The following is an 18,255-nucleotide window of genomic DNA, read 5'->3' as shown; positions in this document are numbered from 1 at the left end:
GTGTCTTCAAGAGAGAAGGAATGGGTTTGGATAAAGAAAGGAGGTTCAGAAAGTCATATGTATGTGATTTTAGCACTCTCCACCATGTCCCCCACTTCACCCCCTCATTGTGCCAAGCCTCATAGCCAGCCTTCCTGACTCAGATAGCATCACTCGCTCCAAGGTACAAATACCATCCGGACTCTTCATTATTAGGCAATTTCTCAAACCTCAGCCCCCACCGTTGTACAAAAAACCACATTCTCTACCACAAGTGTTTTGAATGTCCTTGGTTCCTGCCTAGTCACCGGACACGTTTCTGTATTTATCTTCCTCTACCAGGTGGCTTTCGTGTGCCAAACTGCCAATTAAGGACTACCATCTGCATTGGGTTTTTACCTCCCTCCCTTCCTCGGTTCCTCCAACAGCTTCCATATAGAGTCAGGTTGAAGGTGCCAGGCCAAGGTGTCCAAAACTTAAAGAGAGGAGCCAAGTTGCCCGATGACTCATCTGATGGTGACTCTTCCACTATAAGGTCAACTTAATGGGCTCCAAGAGTTCTGAGCCCAAGGGCCTCTGCCCCCACAGCTGGCACTGGGGAAATGGAATCCACAGTCTTGATCTCACCTGAGGACTACTGCCCAAAGGGCTTCCCATACTCTCTGAACTGTGAATGGACAAACAAGGGTTTTTCTGAGGGTGAATGAAAGAATAAAGAAGATTTTCATGGGATTCAATGGACCTCTTGTTTCCCGGATTTCATTCAAACCTAAAATTTAGAAGTGAATTCAAATTTGAGTCTAACATAATCTCACTTCCCATGACAAATCAGAGGAGATAAAATATTCAACTGGGCCACTGTTGGCAAATCTAGAAAGTAGAAGGGGCTGGGTTGCTGCTTCCGGTCACCTGTCACCCCCTGTTTCTGGGGGCACCCTCCACTCTGCTACACAGCCTAGGCAAACGCCACTGGTCGCAGCTCAGCCATCCTGTGCCCAGTGGAGATCAAGTGTATTTCAAGATGGCTGTAAGCTACAGACACTGGAATTGAAACTGGAGATTGTAAGAGACCTGATACTCTGCATAAGCCAAGAAGAGGACCTCAAATATAATTTGGGGCAGCTGAGGAGACCTTTCAAGAAGGGGACCTATGTAACTATCCCAGATTTGATTTTCCTATGATGAAATTCTAATTTGCAGATCTGTTCCCCTACTTAAGTCCCTGCACTGGGCTGTAGCATTGTTCTCTCCACGAGCATGTTAACCTAACAGAGAAAGTGACATCTGTATTCCAATACTCGTGGGCAAAAGTCTCTGAAACCTACAACTTTCTACAGTGGATCCGACACACAGAGGAGGATGGAACCAGTTTCAGAAGGTCTCTGCAGCGAGGTGAGGGAAATGTGTAGAGAGGCTTGAGAACAGCCTGCCTCACTGCCTGCCGCCTGTGATGATTTTATCATCTTTAATTTACCAATGTGGAAATGGGTTTATAACGGAAATTCTTCGTGTTGGCCTCTCAGCACGCACCCAGAGCTGCTGGCACACACCACACTGCCCCTCTGGAGGGCACTTGCTTATGTCCAAGTTCTGGCCTTTGAAAAAACACTGTATGAGAGGGACCGAGACCAACCCGGCCTCTTCTGCCTGGAGTGCTCAAAGAATGAATTAACTTTCCCCAGCCAAGCCAGTAGTCCTGATCCTGAGCCAGAAAGCAGTGGCCGTTAGAAGTTAGAAAGCAAGCAAAAAGGAAAGCAACAGTGCTCCCATTATAATATTAAGCCATAATCACCTTTTCCTACAATCATCTTCCTGTTTTCCCAGAAGGGGCACTGGTTAACTGCCACTCTGGGGCAGAGGTGCAGCCCAGCGCTTCCTGTGGGTCTGGAAGTCTGGAAGTCTGGAAGGCAGGGAGCTCAGGCGGGCTGTGGCACGTCCCCTGACCCAGGAGCAGCCTGGGAGTGCCACCATGCTGGGGGCGGAGGCTCAGAGACGAAGACTCCTGGATGAAGGGTGATGTTGATTTCCTTTCTTTAGGGCCAGGACCAGGGTGAGGCAGGAGAGGTGTGTAGGGAATAAGATTAAAGGAGGTTTTCACTCTCAGGGTCACCTAAGTGGCTCTTTGTTCCCAGTCCAGCCCTGCTCAGGTCCCCTAGCGCTGGGGGATGTGTGTGTGTGTGTGTGTGTGTGTGTGTGTGAATGTGCACTGTGGTCAGTGGTTCGCAAACATGGTCTCCAGACCAGGAGCAGCAGCCACAGGTAGGGACTGGTTTGAAAGGCACATTCCCAGGTCCTATCCCAGACCCACAGAATGTGACACTCTCAACAACCTGTGTCTTCAACTCGAACACCAGGTAACTCCCAAGTGGCTGGAGTCTGCCAAGCACAGGGCTGGAGAATAATGCTCTCTGAAGCCCGCCCCATGGCCCGTGGGGGGTGGTCTCTCAAAATGCTTCACCCACAGCAGGAGCAGAGACAGACTGGGGGTGGCAAGATGATAGGGACCTTCCTAAGGCCATCGGCAGGGTAGGGATCCCTCAGATAACAAATCAGGAACCGCTTTCCCCCCAGCGTTCCCCAAGAAAACTGTCCGTAGTAGAGACCTGGCAACTGTTGGCAATAAGGCTGCTACTGAGCTTGACCCTGCCCGTGGCTTCCCCTTAGCCAGGCAGCCCCCGAGCCAGGGGCTGAGTGCCACTGTGTGTCAGGGGCCAGACATTCAGACATTCTGAGACTGTGATGCCCTCCTTTGTAAATGGGGCTACCGTCACCCACGTGTGAGGGGCCGAGAAGCTAGTGCACACGCAGCCCGACACAAGTGTGGGGCAGAGCAGACTGGTAGGAGGTCCTCCACGCTGAGCAGGGGCTCTGGGCTCCGCCCTCCTCCAGGGAGCCCGCTGGGATGCCTTGGGGACTGAGGACAACTCAGAAGGGAAGGAGGTTAGCCAAGCTCCTTTAAGCTACAGCGTTTTTTAAAAGGCTATTCCCCAGCCCAAATGGCCTGGGGCACCAAGCTTCTAAAAACCTAGAGTGAGGGAAAGGAAAGAAGGGGCTCCGTGGACTTGCTGTTGGGCGCTGAGAACTGCTTGTTTTTTTACCATATAATGAAGGGTAAGAAGAAACATCTAAAGACCCACATTTAAATTGTCACCAGAACCCAAACAGTATGTAGTGGTGAGACAGTGACCCACACCCGCCAGCCCAGTGACATTGGGCAAACAGTCATGGACTTGGTTTCCTCTTTGCCAAGTGCTGGATGACAGATACACCGGCAGCAAGAGGATGCAGTCACACTAGCACACTTAGGCGTGACATAAACACAAGGGCTTAGCACTCAGGTCGTTCTCAGAACTGCGAACCCCTTCTGCAGTGTGGGGTGAAGACTAGCCTCCATGGGACTTGCCCAGCTCCTGAAGACTCTACTGAGTAAGAAGAGGGGCTGGTGACAGGCCCTCTGCACGCAGCTGGTGGGGGACAATCAGTGCAGCGTCCCCTTTCTCCCGGACTTTAGGAAGTGCTGGGGGTGGGGGAGGGCAGACATTCTCAGAGCTTCTCCGCCCCGCCCCCGCAGGTCAGGTAAACAAAGGACGCCTTGCCCCCCCCCCCCTCCGCCCCCCAGTCCTCCCCGGCCATGTGTGCAGCGCAGTTGAGGGTTGGAAGGAGGATCCATGACTCACGATTTTCCTCCGGAGGGGATTTAACTCCAAGATAACATTGCCCTTGAGAAAAGGCCAACCAGCAAGGAGGAAAGTTCACGTCCGAGGCCCCTGGGCCCGGGAGCCCCCTTACCTTCCTCGTTTAAAATCCAGGGCAGGAACGCGTATACCGAGTCAAAGCCACAGGTGTTTTCTTCAAAGGCGCAGGACCCGGCGGGCAGGTCCAGAGCACCAGCAAGCTGCAGGGCTGCGGGCACAAGACGAATTTCAGTTCGGGATAGGGCTGGGAGCATCTGCACCAACTCGGGGCGCCGGGGCGGGGGGAGGGGGAGGGGGCCCTAGGTTAAAGTGAGAGGCGTGCACGCGGGAATGGCTGGAGAAGGAGCCATTACTACCCCCTTACTCTCCCCGGCGCTGCCAATGCACAGCCCTACGACCACCCCCATTGCCACCCCAGGCTCAGGAACGGGGTACGGCTATCAAAAAGTTCCCGGAGGCGCCCTCGGATGGCCCGGCCCAGGACAGGGAGCCCCGGGCATGGGGGCTGCGGGATTGGGTCACGAGGGCGCCCCCCGGGGGTCCCCCTGGTCCTTGCACTTACCTTGCATCGCCAAGAGGACGGCGCTTAGCAGCATGGTCGCGCTTCAGGGAAGAAGGACGCCCGGAAAGGGGTGCAAGCTGCCAGCCCGCTGGGACCCGCGGCTCCGGTGAACTGGAGAGGGAGGGAGAAGGAGAGAGGGAGGGAGGGAGAAGTCGAGAGGCTGAGCGTGCACTTGGAGCTGCCCAACTTTGCGGAGCGGCTCGGGAAGCTGCGCGGAAAGCTGGGGGTGCTTGACTGGAGCGCGGGCTGCGGGTCAGAGAGCGTCCCGAGTGAAGCCGGCTCGGCGCACAGCTGGTCCCGGGGTGGATGGGGCTGGGCGGGAAGGAGACAATTGCACACTTTTTGAAAAACCAGCAAGGACTGGCCGGGAGAAGAGAGGTCGGGATGCAGCGCCTCGGCTCAGGGTTTTAAAGCTTGGGACCAGACCCCTTGCAGACACTTGGAGGGGGCAGGCCTTTGAGCAGCCCCTCCGATGGGCCGGGACTGGAGGCGCCCCGCCCCGCCCATCGGCGGTGGGAACCAGCTTATTTCTGGGGACAGCTTCCCCGCATCTGGCACACCAGTACTGAAGGGCTGGCCCTAATTTTAACTTCTCCCCAGAATGGAAAAGGGTGGAATTCTCCTAGGAAAACCTAGAAGAGAACTTGGAAACTGGTGACATAAGCTTTATATCTCAGGAGTGGCGCGTTCATGGCCCAGTAATGCTAGGCCTGGAGGACCCCCCCCCCCTTTTTTTAAGCAGTGGAATGTCTGGCATGCCTGGTGCTCAGCATTCCCTCTGTCCGGTAAAATGGGGGCATTCCTCCTCTCCAAAGAGCCATGATAAATTAGTAATTTTCTAAATTGGCATGTGGGGGAAGGGTGGTGATGTCAGGTAGGAGGTTACTGTGAGTGCTTTGAGCACTAAGGGGGTCTTTAAAAATATTCTCTGACAAGAAAGGACGTGAGGGTGAATTTTTTTTTTTTTTTTTCCTTAATGGTCTTTACGATTTTGTGCAGGGATATTTTTCCTAGGGCAGCGGTTCTCAAACTTGAGGGAGCTTCAGAACCCCCTGGAGGATCCCATCATCAGCGTTTCTGATTTGGTAGAAGTGGGTTGGGTCCCAGAGATTCTGCACACTCTTGTCAGGTTTCCAGATGCTGATGCTACTAGTCCGGGACCATGCTTTGAGGAGACCTGGTCTATCGAACTCCTCTTCAACCATCAAAGCCCTGTTCACATGCCTTCACTTGGTTACCAGCCTCTCCTGGCTTTCCTCGGCCTTCAATGGCAGCTCCTTCTCCATATCCTGTGCTGTTTCTTTTTGTCTATCTGCCCCCCGAACACTGGAGTGCCTCCAAGCTCTGTCTTTTTAGCTCTTCTCCCCTCCATAATTCCATCCGGCTTCATAGTTTATAACACCAACTATATAGACTGATAAATCCCAAATTAATCTTTCTAGCCCAGACTGCTCACTGACTCCAAACTCTTCTCCCTCATGGCCACCTCAACATTTGCATTTGGATGTTTAATAGCTACCTCACACTTCACAGGTCCCAACATGAACACTTTCGAGTCTTCCCTGAGCCTACCTCCTCTTGTGTTTTTGTCTCAGTAAAAGGAAGCTTTCTCCCCCACTTGCTACAAGTTGTCCTTGACTTCTTTCTCTCAAGACATTACAAAACTCCATCCATTTAGGATTCCAAACACAGCAGATGCTGAGCACACTCCTTGCCCGTGACGACCGCCCTCATCTAAATGGCCATCGTTAGCTGGGGAGGCTACAGGAGCCTCTAAGGGCAGTGTCCCCGACTCTCCTGCCTTGTCGACCTGTGCCCCATTCCTAACACAGCCATCAGGGGCATCGTTTTAAGACAGAAATCGGGCCATGTGGCATGTCATGCCTTGGCTCCCGACTTGCAACAGCTTCCCAAATCAGCAAATCAAAACCCAGTCTTCATGGGCACCCAGGTGGCTCCGTTGGTTAAGCGTCTGATTCTTGATTTTGGCTCAGGTCACGGTCTCAAGGTTGTGAGACGGAGCCCTGTGTTGGGTCCCATGCTCAGCATGGAGTCTGCTTAAGATTTTCTCTTCCGTCGCCCCTGCCTCCTGGTAGCCTGTGCTCTCTCTCGCTCTCTATCTCTGAAACAAACAAACTGCTCTTCACAAAGACCTACTAGGTCCTACAAGACCTGCCTCACCCCCTCGTCTCTCATCTGTCCTGCTTATAGGCTCAGTCACATTGCCCTCTTGGCTAGTCTGCAGACACAAGGTACCCATCCTCCCAGAATTTGCACTCGCTGTTCCTTCAGCTTGAAATGCTCTTCCCTGGAGATCCACATGACTCACATCCATCCTGCCTTCAGGTCTTTATTCCCTGGTCACCTTCAGTATCAGAAATTCAACAGCCTTCTCTCTAATAAGAAAAATGCCCCAGGATCTTTTGTGAAATAAGTTTGGGCAAATTCTCATGAGTTTCCTGTAAGCAGTGACTCAAAGGACCTAAAATTTGTTTAGGGTGTGTGTGTTTATATGCCTTGCCTCAGGTGGTAGCTCATAGTGAATAATATTTGATGTGCTATTATAAATATTTTATATAGAAAATCTTATTTAACTTTCATACGGGCTCTATGAGATCAGTATCATTATTGCTCCCCTTTAACAGATGGGGAGACTGAGGTACAGAGATCAGTGATAGCAAGAGGCAGAGAGAAGACTTAAACCCACATCTGCTTTATTCCAAAAACCTTGTCTCTCAATTGGTAAAGTAACCTGTCTCCTTTGTCTTATATTCTTTTTTGATTCCTTGCTCATAGATGATGTTAAATATCTAATGATTTCATCAAATGACTTAATTAAAAATTCAAAGACAGATAGGAAGCCACCTGAAACCTAAAAACACTGGTTTCAACCAAGCATGCTTCTAGCAACACTAAAACCAGGGCTCCTTTTTCCAGGTATTTGCTGAGGATTTCAGTGTTTTAGGATTGCCTTAGATTCATTTGCATGTCCCAAGTCTTAGGAAAATGAAAAACATCAAAGCCATAAAGAAATCTTCAAAAAATTTTAAATATGAATTAAGACCTCCAGGCAATATCACTTATTGCCACTTCTGGGAAGCGCATCCTTACACATAAACACAAAGTTAGTCGGAATAAAATGTTGCTTTCACACATAACTGCACGATCTGAAGAATAGATGATCTTTTGACAGTGGTGAGGTTGGGGTCGCTGAGAAGCAGACTCTGATTTGGAGGTTAGGGTGCAGGAGGCTTACTAGGGGTGCCCTTGGGCTCCACACGTGTGGAAGGGAGGAGGAGGAGGCAGGACTGGGCTGAGGGAGAAGTGGCATTGCAATGCAGGCCCCACAGGTCCTCTCCTGACCCCACAGGTTACACTGGAGTTAAAATGACCCACACACTTTATCTCATCTTGGGCTGATATGGCCACGTACTTTGAACTGCTCCTTCTGTCATACAGGGATGTGGTCCACACAAGGACAGATGATCCAAGTGGCTCTCTACACTGAGACTGACCCAAAGAGGATGACGGCTGAGTGCTGTTTGAAGACAATAATCCCACCACCTGAGATGACAAGCCCTTCCTTGGAGGAGGATCTGGACAGCACACTTGTGTCCCGCATAGACAGTCTGCGGAGAACAGAAAGAGCACTGCACATGGAGAGCATCAAGGAGAGAATCTAGAGTATCTAGAAATTATGTGCGTCAACCCACTTCCTCTGGTCACAAATCATGGAGCCCTGTAACCGTGGGCTACCTCGACCCCTGGGAAAGCAACATCAGGCCCCCAGGGCGGAGCTACCCGGGACTCTCTCCCCCAAGATTTAGCTCAATCAAGTGATTAAATAACACAAATCACTCAATTTAAACATCAGGTATTACAGCAGGTTGAATGGTAGCAAACCCTCCCAAAAGGTATGCTGTTAAATTAGGAATCTTGAGGAAAGATCATCCTGGATTATAAAAATGGGCCCCAAATCAAGGGCAAGTGCCTAACAGACAGAAGAGCAGTAACAGACACAAGTCAGGGAGGAGGCAGAGACAGGAGTTGGGGAGCCCCAGGCTGAGGAGTGCCTGGAGCCACCGGAAGCCGGAAGAGGCACAGATCCTGTCCCAGAGCCCCGGGGAAGTGTGGCCCTGCGGACTCCTTGACTCAGACTTGTGACCTCCAGCGCTATGGGAGAGAACTTTCTGTTGTTTTCAGTCCCCAGGTTTGTCCTGGTGGCCGGAGGACACTAACACAGAAAGTGTGAAGTGTTGGGCCATCATGTGCCTGGCACTTTCCATGCGTCTCTCATTCAATCCTGCCACATTCCAGTGAGATGGATGCTTGTCATTTCCATCTTACAGACGATGGGGAAACAGGCCCAAGTTACTTGTTCTGGGTCACATGTCCGGCTGCAATGCCCCTAAACCTTCCTCTTTACAAAGGCCTGTCTCTCCTGACAAGGTCTGCAGAAGCCAGGCCGCCACGTGCAGGGAAACGGGCCTGCTGTCTCCCGGGCAGCCGCACAGAGCCACGGCTGGAGGCCATGCTGCGGTGGGGGATTGGGGTCCAGCCCTGCCTCTTTTGCCCAATCTTTCCAAAGAAGCCCAACGTCCAGCTATAGATTCAATAGCTCCTGATTTTCAAATACTGGCAATGAATTACAACAGAATGTATTTTAATTCCTGTTGGGGTAGAGTAAAACTTGGTGGGAGGCTAACTTCAATCCTTGAACTGCCACTTACAGCCCCAAGAACGAACCACGGAGACAGAGGATGGGAGGCCCGGCGGCCAGACACAGATGACCCGCCCCATTCTAGAGAAGAGAAATCAGAGGCCGAAAGAACTGACTTTTAAGCCAGATCACATTCTCTAAGCAGAGGGGACGAGATGGGAAGTCATAAGGTCGCTTCCTCGTTGGCCAGGATTTGGGCACGCAGAAAGGACTTTGTATACTCTAAGTCCTGTACAAATGTAAGACTATTTAGAATTCCTTATAGTAATTATACTTTGGTTTCTTTCTACCACATATTAGTTTTAAAATAACATATGTAACTTTATATCTTTTCTTTTCTTTTCTTTTCTTTTTTCTTTTCTTTTCTTGCTTTCTTCCTAGGTCCCCTCTGATCTATGCCAAGACATTGTCCCTGTCCTGGAGTTTTGTCTGTCTCTGCCTTTCTCCATCTTTCTTTCTTTTCCTCTGTGTCTGTCTGTCTCTCTCTGGGTCTCTGTGCTGCACTCTGGGGCTCCCCTCTGCCTCTCACTCAGCATTTTCTCTGTGTTGCTTTCATGTTCGCTCTCTCTCTCCACACAGACCCCAACATGCCCTGCCCCACCGCGTGCTGTCAGGTTGAAAACGAGCCGGTGAAACAATCCCAGACGCTGCGGGTTGTCCTGCCAGTGACCTTCGTGCATTCCTGCAGGAGGTGTCTGGGGGCTCTGCCCCAAGGCTGGCTGGCAGCGTCCCTTGGTTTCTGACCAGCACCAGCTGCCTCTGACCCCTTGGGGACAGTCATGTGTCTGCTGCAGGCCTGACTCATCCACCGTGAGGGACAGAGGCCCGAGGTTAAGCAGTTCCCAACAAAAGAATCTCCTGCTAATACAAAATAGATGCCCCACTCTTCCAACTGCCACACTCAAGTACCCTGAAGCGGTAAAGTAGATATTTCCTTTACAGTGGGCATTTAAAAGGGAACAGATAACTTAATACAGATACTTTCTAGCATGAATCTTTGTTCCATCAGTTGACTCTGAAACTAGCTGGGAGTCAGACATCTTTCACTATGGTTTGATGGCAATCTTCTGAAAAAAAATTTTTAAGTCAAAATTCATGGGGCTGAGTCATCACTGTGAAAACACTACCACCTATTACTTAGTGTTTGTGATGTGCCAGGTGGTTTCATGGTCAATTTGTGGGGGAAGAAACGAGGCCTAAAGAGTTGGGGGAGAGACCCAAAGGTGTGGGGGCCAGACTGCGAACCTGGCTCCAGCTACCACCGAAGCCGTCTTGACCTGTCTACACTTTCAGTGCAGGGAAGGCCTGGGCAAGCACTGAGCGATGTCCTTCTCAGACCCCACACCTCCTTCCTCTGCCCCTAAGCTAGGCCAAGGCCAGCAAAGTGAGTTTCTCTCTGTCCCAGTGAAGCATCTATATCCAGAAGTTCTGCAGAAAAAGCCCTTTGTGATCAGAGTTGAGCCTCCCTTTCCATCCCAAATCCATCTCACGCTAACCACCCACTCCCACACCAGCAATGTGCTGGTCCCTAACTGTGTCCCCTGGGCCACTTGTCCTGTGTTCTCACCTGCTCTTCTCTCTGTTGCCTTCCTCGCCTTCTCCCATGGGCAAGCTCCTTGTAATGGGTTGAATCCTGTTCCCCTAACCCCCAAGGTCATATAGTGAAGTCTTATTCCTGAATACCCCAGAATGTGACTTTATTTGAAAATAGGGTCATTACAATTACAGTTAGTGAAGATGAGGTCACTGGAGAAGAGTGAGCCCTAGCTCGGTAGGACCGGTGTCCTTTTAAAAAGGTGACGTTTGGACATAAATACAAACAAGGAGAGCACCCTTGAAGATGAAGGCAGAGGTCCTGGGGATGGTTCTGGAAGATCACCAGCAAACCAGCGGAAGCTGGAGAGGCCAGGAGCTGCTTCTCCCTCACAGCTCTCAGAGGGACCCCACCCCCCACCCCACTGACATGTTTTTTATTTCTGGCCTCTAGCACAATTATTTCTGTTGTTAAAGTTACCCAGAATGTTGTACTTTGTATGTAGGCCTAGGAAACTCCTGTACTCTGTTTTGTGTGGGTCGCACCTAGGATAGTAATCCTACCAGCTACAAAGGCCCAGAGGCACTCACCTTGGCCCCAGTGACGTTCCCACAGACCACTCTTCTTTCCAAACAACTGCTCCAACAAGACTGACCCTTGTAGTTCTTACTATGATTACAAGTTGTCTTTCAACAACAACTACCAGCAAACTGTGGAAAAAAATAAAGGTTTATTACTTATAAGACCTGGGAATTATACAGCATACCCGAGGCCACTGTAAGGTTTGTAGGTAGAGAGACACGTGCCCATGGACCTGGGTTCTGCTTTTACTGGGGTTGGGGTGGGGACCTAGGGTTTCTGGGCTCACTACTGGTGAGTTTAAAACATGGGGGCGGGAATTTAAAGCAAGTGGCCCAAATAGCCAGTTACCAAAATTAACCAGTATCTTTAAAACAAAGGAGACTCAGTGAGGAAAGGAGACCCTGTGGCTAGAAAACGTGTTTATTCAAGATAGCTATTCGAGATAGTGATTCCAGTCTTTGCAGTGGCTGCCCTCAGCAATCAAAGCTTAAGTCGGGCACTTGCCACCAAAAGGAAAAAAACAGTGCGTTTACACTGCCCACTCCCACTTATTTCTAAAGACACCTCTCTTCCTCTCTCTAGGCTTCCTGTCCTCCTAAACTACAATGTATGTTATTAGGCTGCATTGCAATAAGTTGGTTTATGACTCTGTTATCTGCAAAGGAAGCTGATACTTCAAGGGCTGGGAAGTCGGCTTTATACTTATTTCTGCGCCCGTGTAATTGGTGGGCCCGGCTAATTCTGGGTGCTCAGTAAATGCTGCAGGAGAGGCTCTGGAATCCTCACAGGTATAGGTGGCCCAGAGGCCTGCTGGGCTGCAGCCCTGTCATTAGAAGGGAAATAACTAAATCCAAGTTCTAGGTCACTCAGGAAGGTATTTATAGAAACAAATGAACTGCACAGATGTGCTCTGAGAGCCCAGAGCCCCCGGGAAGAGGAGCAGCAGCCTGAACAGGGAGGCTGGAGCCGAGCAGCGCATCTGGCAAACTCTGGGCAGGGAGGGAAGGGGAGGCAGGCTCTCAGAAGCCCACTTTCAGGAGAGGCAGAGGGGGCTGCAGCGAGAGGACTCGGCCCCTGGATGGACGCATCAGGCCTTGGGAGTCATGAAGCAGCCTGCATCCGACCATCCGAGCCCGGCCCAGCCCAGCCCTATGGACTCCTGTTGGGGTCCATGAGAAAGGCTGGGCTGTCAGGAACCCAGAAACGTCTGTTCCCCTAAATCCCACACCAGGCTGCAAACAGCTCCGTGACCCCTGGGGCAGTATTAAAAAGAGCCAGTGGGCAGTGTCTTATTTGACCTTGCTGTAGACATTGCTGGTGTTTCAAGGTTCACAGCAGGGGGAATGGGTAGAAAGGGTCTGTGCTGGGAGGTGGGGGAAGGGGGTCTTGCGCAGGCTGGCTTGTGAGCAAGCATGTTCGCCCCTGGGACAGTCCCTCCAATCCCTGGAGTTAAGTCTCTGTGTCACCTGCTGGGCCTTCTGCTGAGCTGAAAGACCTTGGAATTGGACGTAATGACAGTTAACGGTGGATACAGAGATGAGGGGTGGTGGGCCCTGGGGCCAACCTGGGCTAAACCCAAGTGATATGCTTTTTCTTCTTCAAGTTTTGTTTGAGTGCTAGGGCCTGGAAAAGAGGAAGAATGAATTCTGCAGCCCGAACGATCGATCGCTGAGAAGAGTGTGATACCCCAGCTTAGCTTCTGACTTACATCCTCGGACATTATTCATGTGTTAGATCAAGGATTACACTCTGCGTGACTTGATTTAAACTGAACAGAGACAGTGATACAACTACTCAGAGACAGAATAGACACATGTCAGCTCTGAACAGGCCCGTGAAGGGTGTGGGCACGTGTATGTGGAAGCTTGAAATGCAAAGGCCTAAAATGCTGGGTATTTAAACATGTTAAATGACACCAGTTCCTTCAGATTTTCAAAGTACCTGAGGCCAGGTGAGGGGTGATAATGAAGAAGCTCTACCCTAGGCATTGCAAGATGCCTCCAGGAGCCGGTCCAGTGGAACACAATTCCAGGTGTACATTACAACCTTCTGGGGAGTTCTTTCTTTTTAATCCAAAGGTTGGGCCCAGCAGACCAACGAAATCATTTCTGGGATAGGACCGAAGCACTGGTGCTTCCTTAAAGCTCTCCAAGTTGATTCTCCTAAGCCAGGGTTAAGAATGCTCTGGCTTAATATTTTCATCATCAACACAATCAAGTAGTACTACTGTTAATTTTCTTTAAGCTGTTCTAAAAGAACAAGAAAGTGTTCTATTGGAACAGGTTTTGTAATTTTGTCCTTGCGACCATGAACTCTAGAGCCAGACTGCCGGAGTGTAACTTGGAGCTCTGCCACTTACTACCTGTGAAGTTAGAGCACGTTGTTGAGTGCCTCCGTGCCTTAATTTCCTCTTCTGCAAAATGCAAATAATAGTAGTACCCGCCACATGGGGTGGTAATGAGTACTAGATGAGTTTCTATTATTAGTAGTACTGTTTTTTATTATATGAGTACTCAGAAAAGTGCTGTCACATATAAATATTAATATTCATTTTATTTTTTTAAAAAGATTTTAATGTATTTATTTGTTGGAGAGTGAGAGCACAAGCTGGGTTGGGGTGAGGTGGGGGGGCAGGCAGGGGGAGAAGCAGGGTCCCTGCTGACCAAGGAGCCGGATGCTGAGACTCAGCCCCAGGACCTTGGGATCATGACCTGAGCCAAAGGAAGACGTTTAACCAACTGAGCCACCCAGGTGTCCTACTAATACTCTATCAACTCAATTTTTTTCCCAGGTCAGGATTATCGTTGAGATTGATTATGGAGTCTGGCCATCAAAATAGCCTTTCATATATAGTGTCCTGCCTTTGTAGGGTGGGAAGAGGCAGAAATTAGAAATGTAAATTGGACAATGGGTAAACTGTAGCTTTCATGTCTTATCAGAGTAGGAAAAAAATCTAAACTATTGCATGGATGCCATTATAAGTACCAACAACTAAGACATTAAAAATGGTAATGTAGAAAATAGTTTCAGGATTTAAGTTAGAGCCTTCATCTGATGATACCTGAGGAGGTACAAACAAGATGGAGTAGAAGATACAAAGAGGCTTCTTACAGGATTACGTTTTTAGAGGCTAAAGGAAATTATCTTGGTCCCTGGTTATAGCCTAAAGGGTAGGTGTGTCCGTGTCCACTAAAAATGTCTTCTTGAAGAAACAAACAACAAAAAACAGAAACTTCAATGAGACATCTTGGTTCCAAACTGCTAGAAGCCTCATTAACTACCCCCAAACTCAAAAGGTTGCTTTTCTCATTGCACATTTTACTTTATATATACATTTATTTTATATTTGTTTTGTTATGGGGAAGCTTTGTTTATTCATTCACCCATAGCAGGCTCAAATTAGATTTCTGAATATCCACCTCCTTGGACTCAGAATTGTTTTCATGTTTGGTGGGATGGGGATGTTCCATGGGAAACTGGTTCCTTCACTTCTAGGCTTCCTTCCCAAACGTGGCAATAGGACTGAAATGGTTTCCATCACTCTAGGTATGGGAAACTCTTGCAGTGGCAGCTACCTTCCGCGTCTCCGCTAGGTTTCCACATTGGGTCAAAGACATCACCACATTCCTCCAGAAGGGAAGAGCGTCCCTATAGATGGCGTCCACCATCAGGTGCCATCTACCTGGTGGCAACCCCATCAGGTTCCTGAGTCTATTAATTCTTGCATTCCACTTTTTTCCCCCAAGGCTCAATTTCCTTCTTTTTGAAATACATCCTTTAGGAACTTTTGTCAGCTAAGACTAGAAGAGGTCAATTCTCCTAGTCTTTAAAAGCATCAGTCAAAAAATGAGTTCAATTGGATGTAGACTTCTAGATGACAGTTCTGGGTAAAAATGGTGGTGGAACATGTTCATCCAAATTTGGCTTCTCCAGAATCCATTTAAAAACTACAATGAATAAGGGGCACCTGGATGGCTCAGTGGGTTAAGCCTCTGCCTCCAGCCCAGGTCATGTTCTCAGAGTCCTGGAATCAAGTCCCGCATTGGCCTTTCTGCTCAGCAGGAAGCCTGCTTCCTCCTCTCTTTCTGCTTATGTCTCTGCCTACTTGTGATCTCTCTCTCTGTCAAATAAATAAAATCTTAAAAATAAATCAATAAAAATTAAAAGAAACTACAACAAATAGTCATTATGTAGAAATGTAGAAGCCACTGAATCTATGGAGAACAGAAGTGAAGACAACAACAAACTTTTGGAAGCCAGAAAGAAGGTGGATAACCAAAAATATGACCTAGCAGATCAAAGTCAGATTTGAAGCTGGTTCAGTTTATTCAACAACATTACCAAGACTCCAGAAGATGATGACCCTGGGTAATATTGGAAATAGGGAAGAAGAGGCTGGCCAAAAATGAGGATGATCAGGAAAGCTGTTTGAGAAGCACTGTCCAGACTCCATGCTACTGGAGGACTTCTCCTCTAACTGGGGAAGCCAGTAGCATAGTCCCAGTCTGAACAGAAAGGCCCAAAAAACCAAGGGAACCAAAGGTGACAGTCCCGGTCCCATTCTGAAGGCCTGAGAATGGTGAGTACAATTGTCTGAAGGCAGAAGAAGATGGATGGCCTAGGTTAAGCAGAAAGTAAATTAACCCTTCTTCCATTTGTTTGTTCTATTCAGGTCATCAAGGGGCTGGATGATGTCCGCTGGAATTGGTGAGAGCGTCTTCTTTACTCGGTCTACCAGTCTACTGATTCAAATACCAATCTCTTCCAGAGACACCCTCACAGACACACCCAGAAATCATGTTTACCAGCTATTTGAGCATCTCTTAGCTCAGTCAAGTTGACACGTTAAACTAACCATCACACTACCCTAGCAAAAGATGGATGTTTATTCTCTGGAAAGGGCAGAACGAGGTAGGCTGGACTCAGAGGGCACAGACTGGGTTAAGAGGGGAAGTACCACACTGAGACCAGGTGAAGAAATGAATGCATGAAACACTGAAAGTGGAGACCCTGCCTCTAAGCCCTGTTAATCTACACAGTCTCCAGAATGATTATGACCAGACTTTTTCTCTCCAAATAGAAGAATGATAACAGAGGTTCATCTCCAAGGAATCTGACCAGATATTGAGGAAAACTATAAACACGGTGACACTGAGGTTTCCTTGACAAACAGTCCAAGCACATCACCCTCCGGTGAAACTCATTTAGATCTTCCAGTCAGCTTCTTACCCACAATTAAACATGAACAGACACTTAAAGATCACGAGACAGCTGAAGAATGCCTCTAATACACACGATCAAACAAACAAGCCACTAACAGAGAAAAACAACTTGGATGAAAAATAAACCATGAAAGGAAAACAAAGCTTCAAAATAAAACAATTATTAAAATCCTCAGAGAGATACGTCACGGTTCTGAATCCCAGAAACAAGTTCAGAATACCATTTAAAACAGAACATTTAGGGCGCCTGGGTGGCTCAGTGGGTTAAGCCGCTGCCTTCGGGTCAGGTCATGATCTCAGGGTCCTGGGATCGAGTCCCGCATCGGGCTCTCTGCTCAGCAAGGAGCCTGCTTCTCTCTCTCTCTCTCTCTACCTGCCTCTCTGTCTACTTGTGATTTCTCTCTGTCAAATTAATAAATAAAAATCTTTAAAAAAAAAAAAACCAGAACATTTAGAGAACATAAAAGATCTCTTAGAAATTAAAAACATGAGAACAGAACGGAAACACTCAATAGGAAAGGTCAGAGGTCCAAGTGAGTCGATCTCCCAAAAATCAGATCATAAAGCAAAGAAAATAGAAGAACATATAAAATATTATAAGACGTCATATAAATTTATATTTCTTTTTCTCCTCCTCCTTCTCCTCCTCCATCTTCCTCTTCTTCATTTAAGAGAGAACATGAGCAGTCAGGGCAAGAGGAAGAAGGAGGGAGAGAGAATCTTAAGCAGGCTCTATGCTTGGCACAGAGCCTGACACAGAGCTCGATCTTAAGACCCTGAGATCATGACCTGAGCTGAAATCAAGAATTGCATGCCTAACCATGCAATCATGCAATGATGGGCACAAATATACAAATATACAAGTTTCTGGCCTGAATGGTTCATTAAATGCTCAGAACAATGGATGAAAATGGATGCACACCAAGGCCTATCGTTCTGAAATATCAAAACAATGGGCACAACAAGAACTCATTGACACTTTCAGTGGGCAAAACCGAGTCACATACACTCAAAGCAATTCATGCTTATAATAATGCAAACACTGATGATTCATCTAAAAAAAATACTACTACTATATTAAAAGAATGAGCATCTGGGAAATATACAAGCGTATGGTGGAAAAGAAAAACAATTTCTATCTTCCAATGCGGAAGGAATTATTCCATTATCCTCTGGCCTCAGTTGATGTTGAGAAGTTTCTTGATGCTACAGTTGTTCCTTTAGAGGTCATCTATATTCTCTGGCTACCTTTAGGTTTTACTCCTTAACTTTGGTGTCCTATAGTGTCTCTGTGGTTTCTAACAATCCCAGTGAAGATCTGATGGGGTTCATCTGGAATCCTTTAGGAATCTAAGTACAGCACTATTATTGTATGCTGTATTAGTTAAAATCTGTGACACAAAAATTATATCTAAAAGACAAATCACTGGAGATACAAGAGACTTTGGATGAAATGCAAATATGTAAATTTCTGAAAGGAGACTATGAGTTTTACCCAGGAAAAATATCTAGAGAATGAACGTAATAGGTTACTGAATAGAACATGAGCTACTGCCCAGAGATAAAAGATAGAGAGATAAGTATGTTCCAGATTTGACAGAAAAAAAATGAAAGAAGTTGGGGCCAGGTAATTCTTCCAGGAGTTATTAAGAAGTGGCTGAATGGGCTCTGTATCCCCAGTATATACTCCTTTCCACATCTAGCCTCCAGGTTAGGGAAAGAAAGGACAATCCCATAGGTTGGGTGTTGCTGGGAAAGGATGAGTAGTGTGACTTTTCCCTCCTCTCCCCTTGGGAGAGAAAAGAGAAGCTGCTGTTTTCCAAATCCCACCAATGTGAAGCGGGGCCCAAACATTGTTCTCAAAGATGTAGAGTGTCTTATTGACACCTTATTCCTTATCTGGTTCTGTTTGTACAGTGCATTTGCTGATCTGTGCCCTATATGTGCAAGGGGAAAAGAAA

General features: G+C 48.0%; 2 protein-coding genes across 4 annotated transcripts in view; both read right to left on the bottom strand.

Moving 5' to 3' along the window:
- The window catches only part of MAMDC2 (MAM domain containing 2), a 140,933-nt gene extending 136,171 nt beyond the window's left edge, over positions 1–4,762 (bottom strand). Inside the window, exons 1-2 of one of the 2 annotated variants that reach the window (XM_082696704.1) lie at positions 4,237–4,762; positions 3,769–3,882 (exon numbers count right to left, since the gene is read on the bottom strand). In XM_082696704.1, coding sequence (XP_082552830.1) covers positions 3,769–3,882; positions 4,237–4,270 — 148 coding nt within the window. In that variant the 5' untranslated portion in view covers positions 4,271–4,762. The remainder of the gene's footprint in view (positions 1–3,768; positions 3,883–4,236) is intronic. The other variant, XM_082696703.1, reaches the window with a different exon arrangement.
- Positions 4,763–7,690: 2,928 nt separating this feature from the next.
- The window catches only part of CFAP95 (cilia and flagella associated protein 95), a 233,222-nt gene continuing 222,657 nt past the window's right edge, over positions 7,691–18,255 (bottom strand). For both annotated transcript variants that reach the window (XR_014302247.1, XR_014302248.1), the window contains 2 exons: positions 11,081–11,200; positions 7,691–7,865 (listed from right to left, as the gene is read on the bottom strand). The gene's annotated coding sequence lies outside the window, so the exon portion shown is untranslated. The remainder of the gene's footprint in view (positions 7,866–11,080; positions 11,201–18,255) is intronic.

The sequence above is a fragment of the Mustela nivalis genome, assembly GCF_964662115.1.
Source record: "Mustela nivalis genome assembly, chromosome: 13".
Classification (NCBI taxonomy): Eukaryota; Metazoa; Chordata; class Mammalia; order Carnivora; family Mustelidae; genus Mustela; species Mustela nivalis.
Note: the sequence above shows the minus strand (reverse complement) of the source record. Positions and strands in the feature narration are given on the sequence as shown.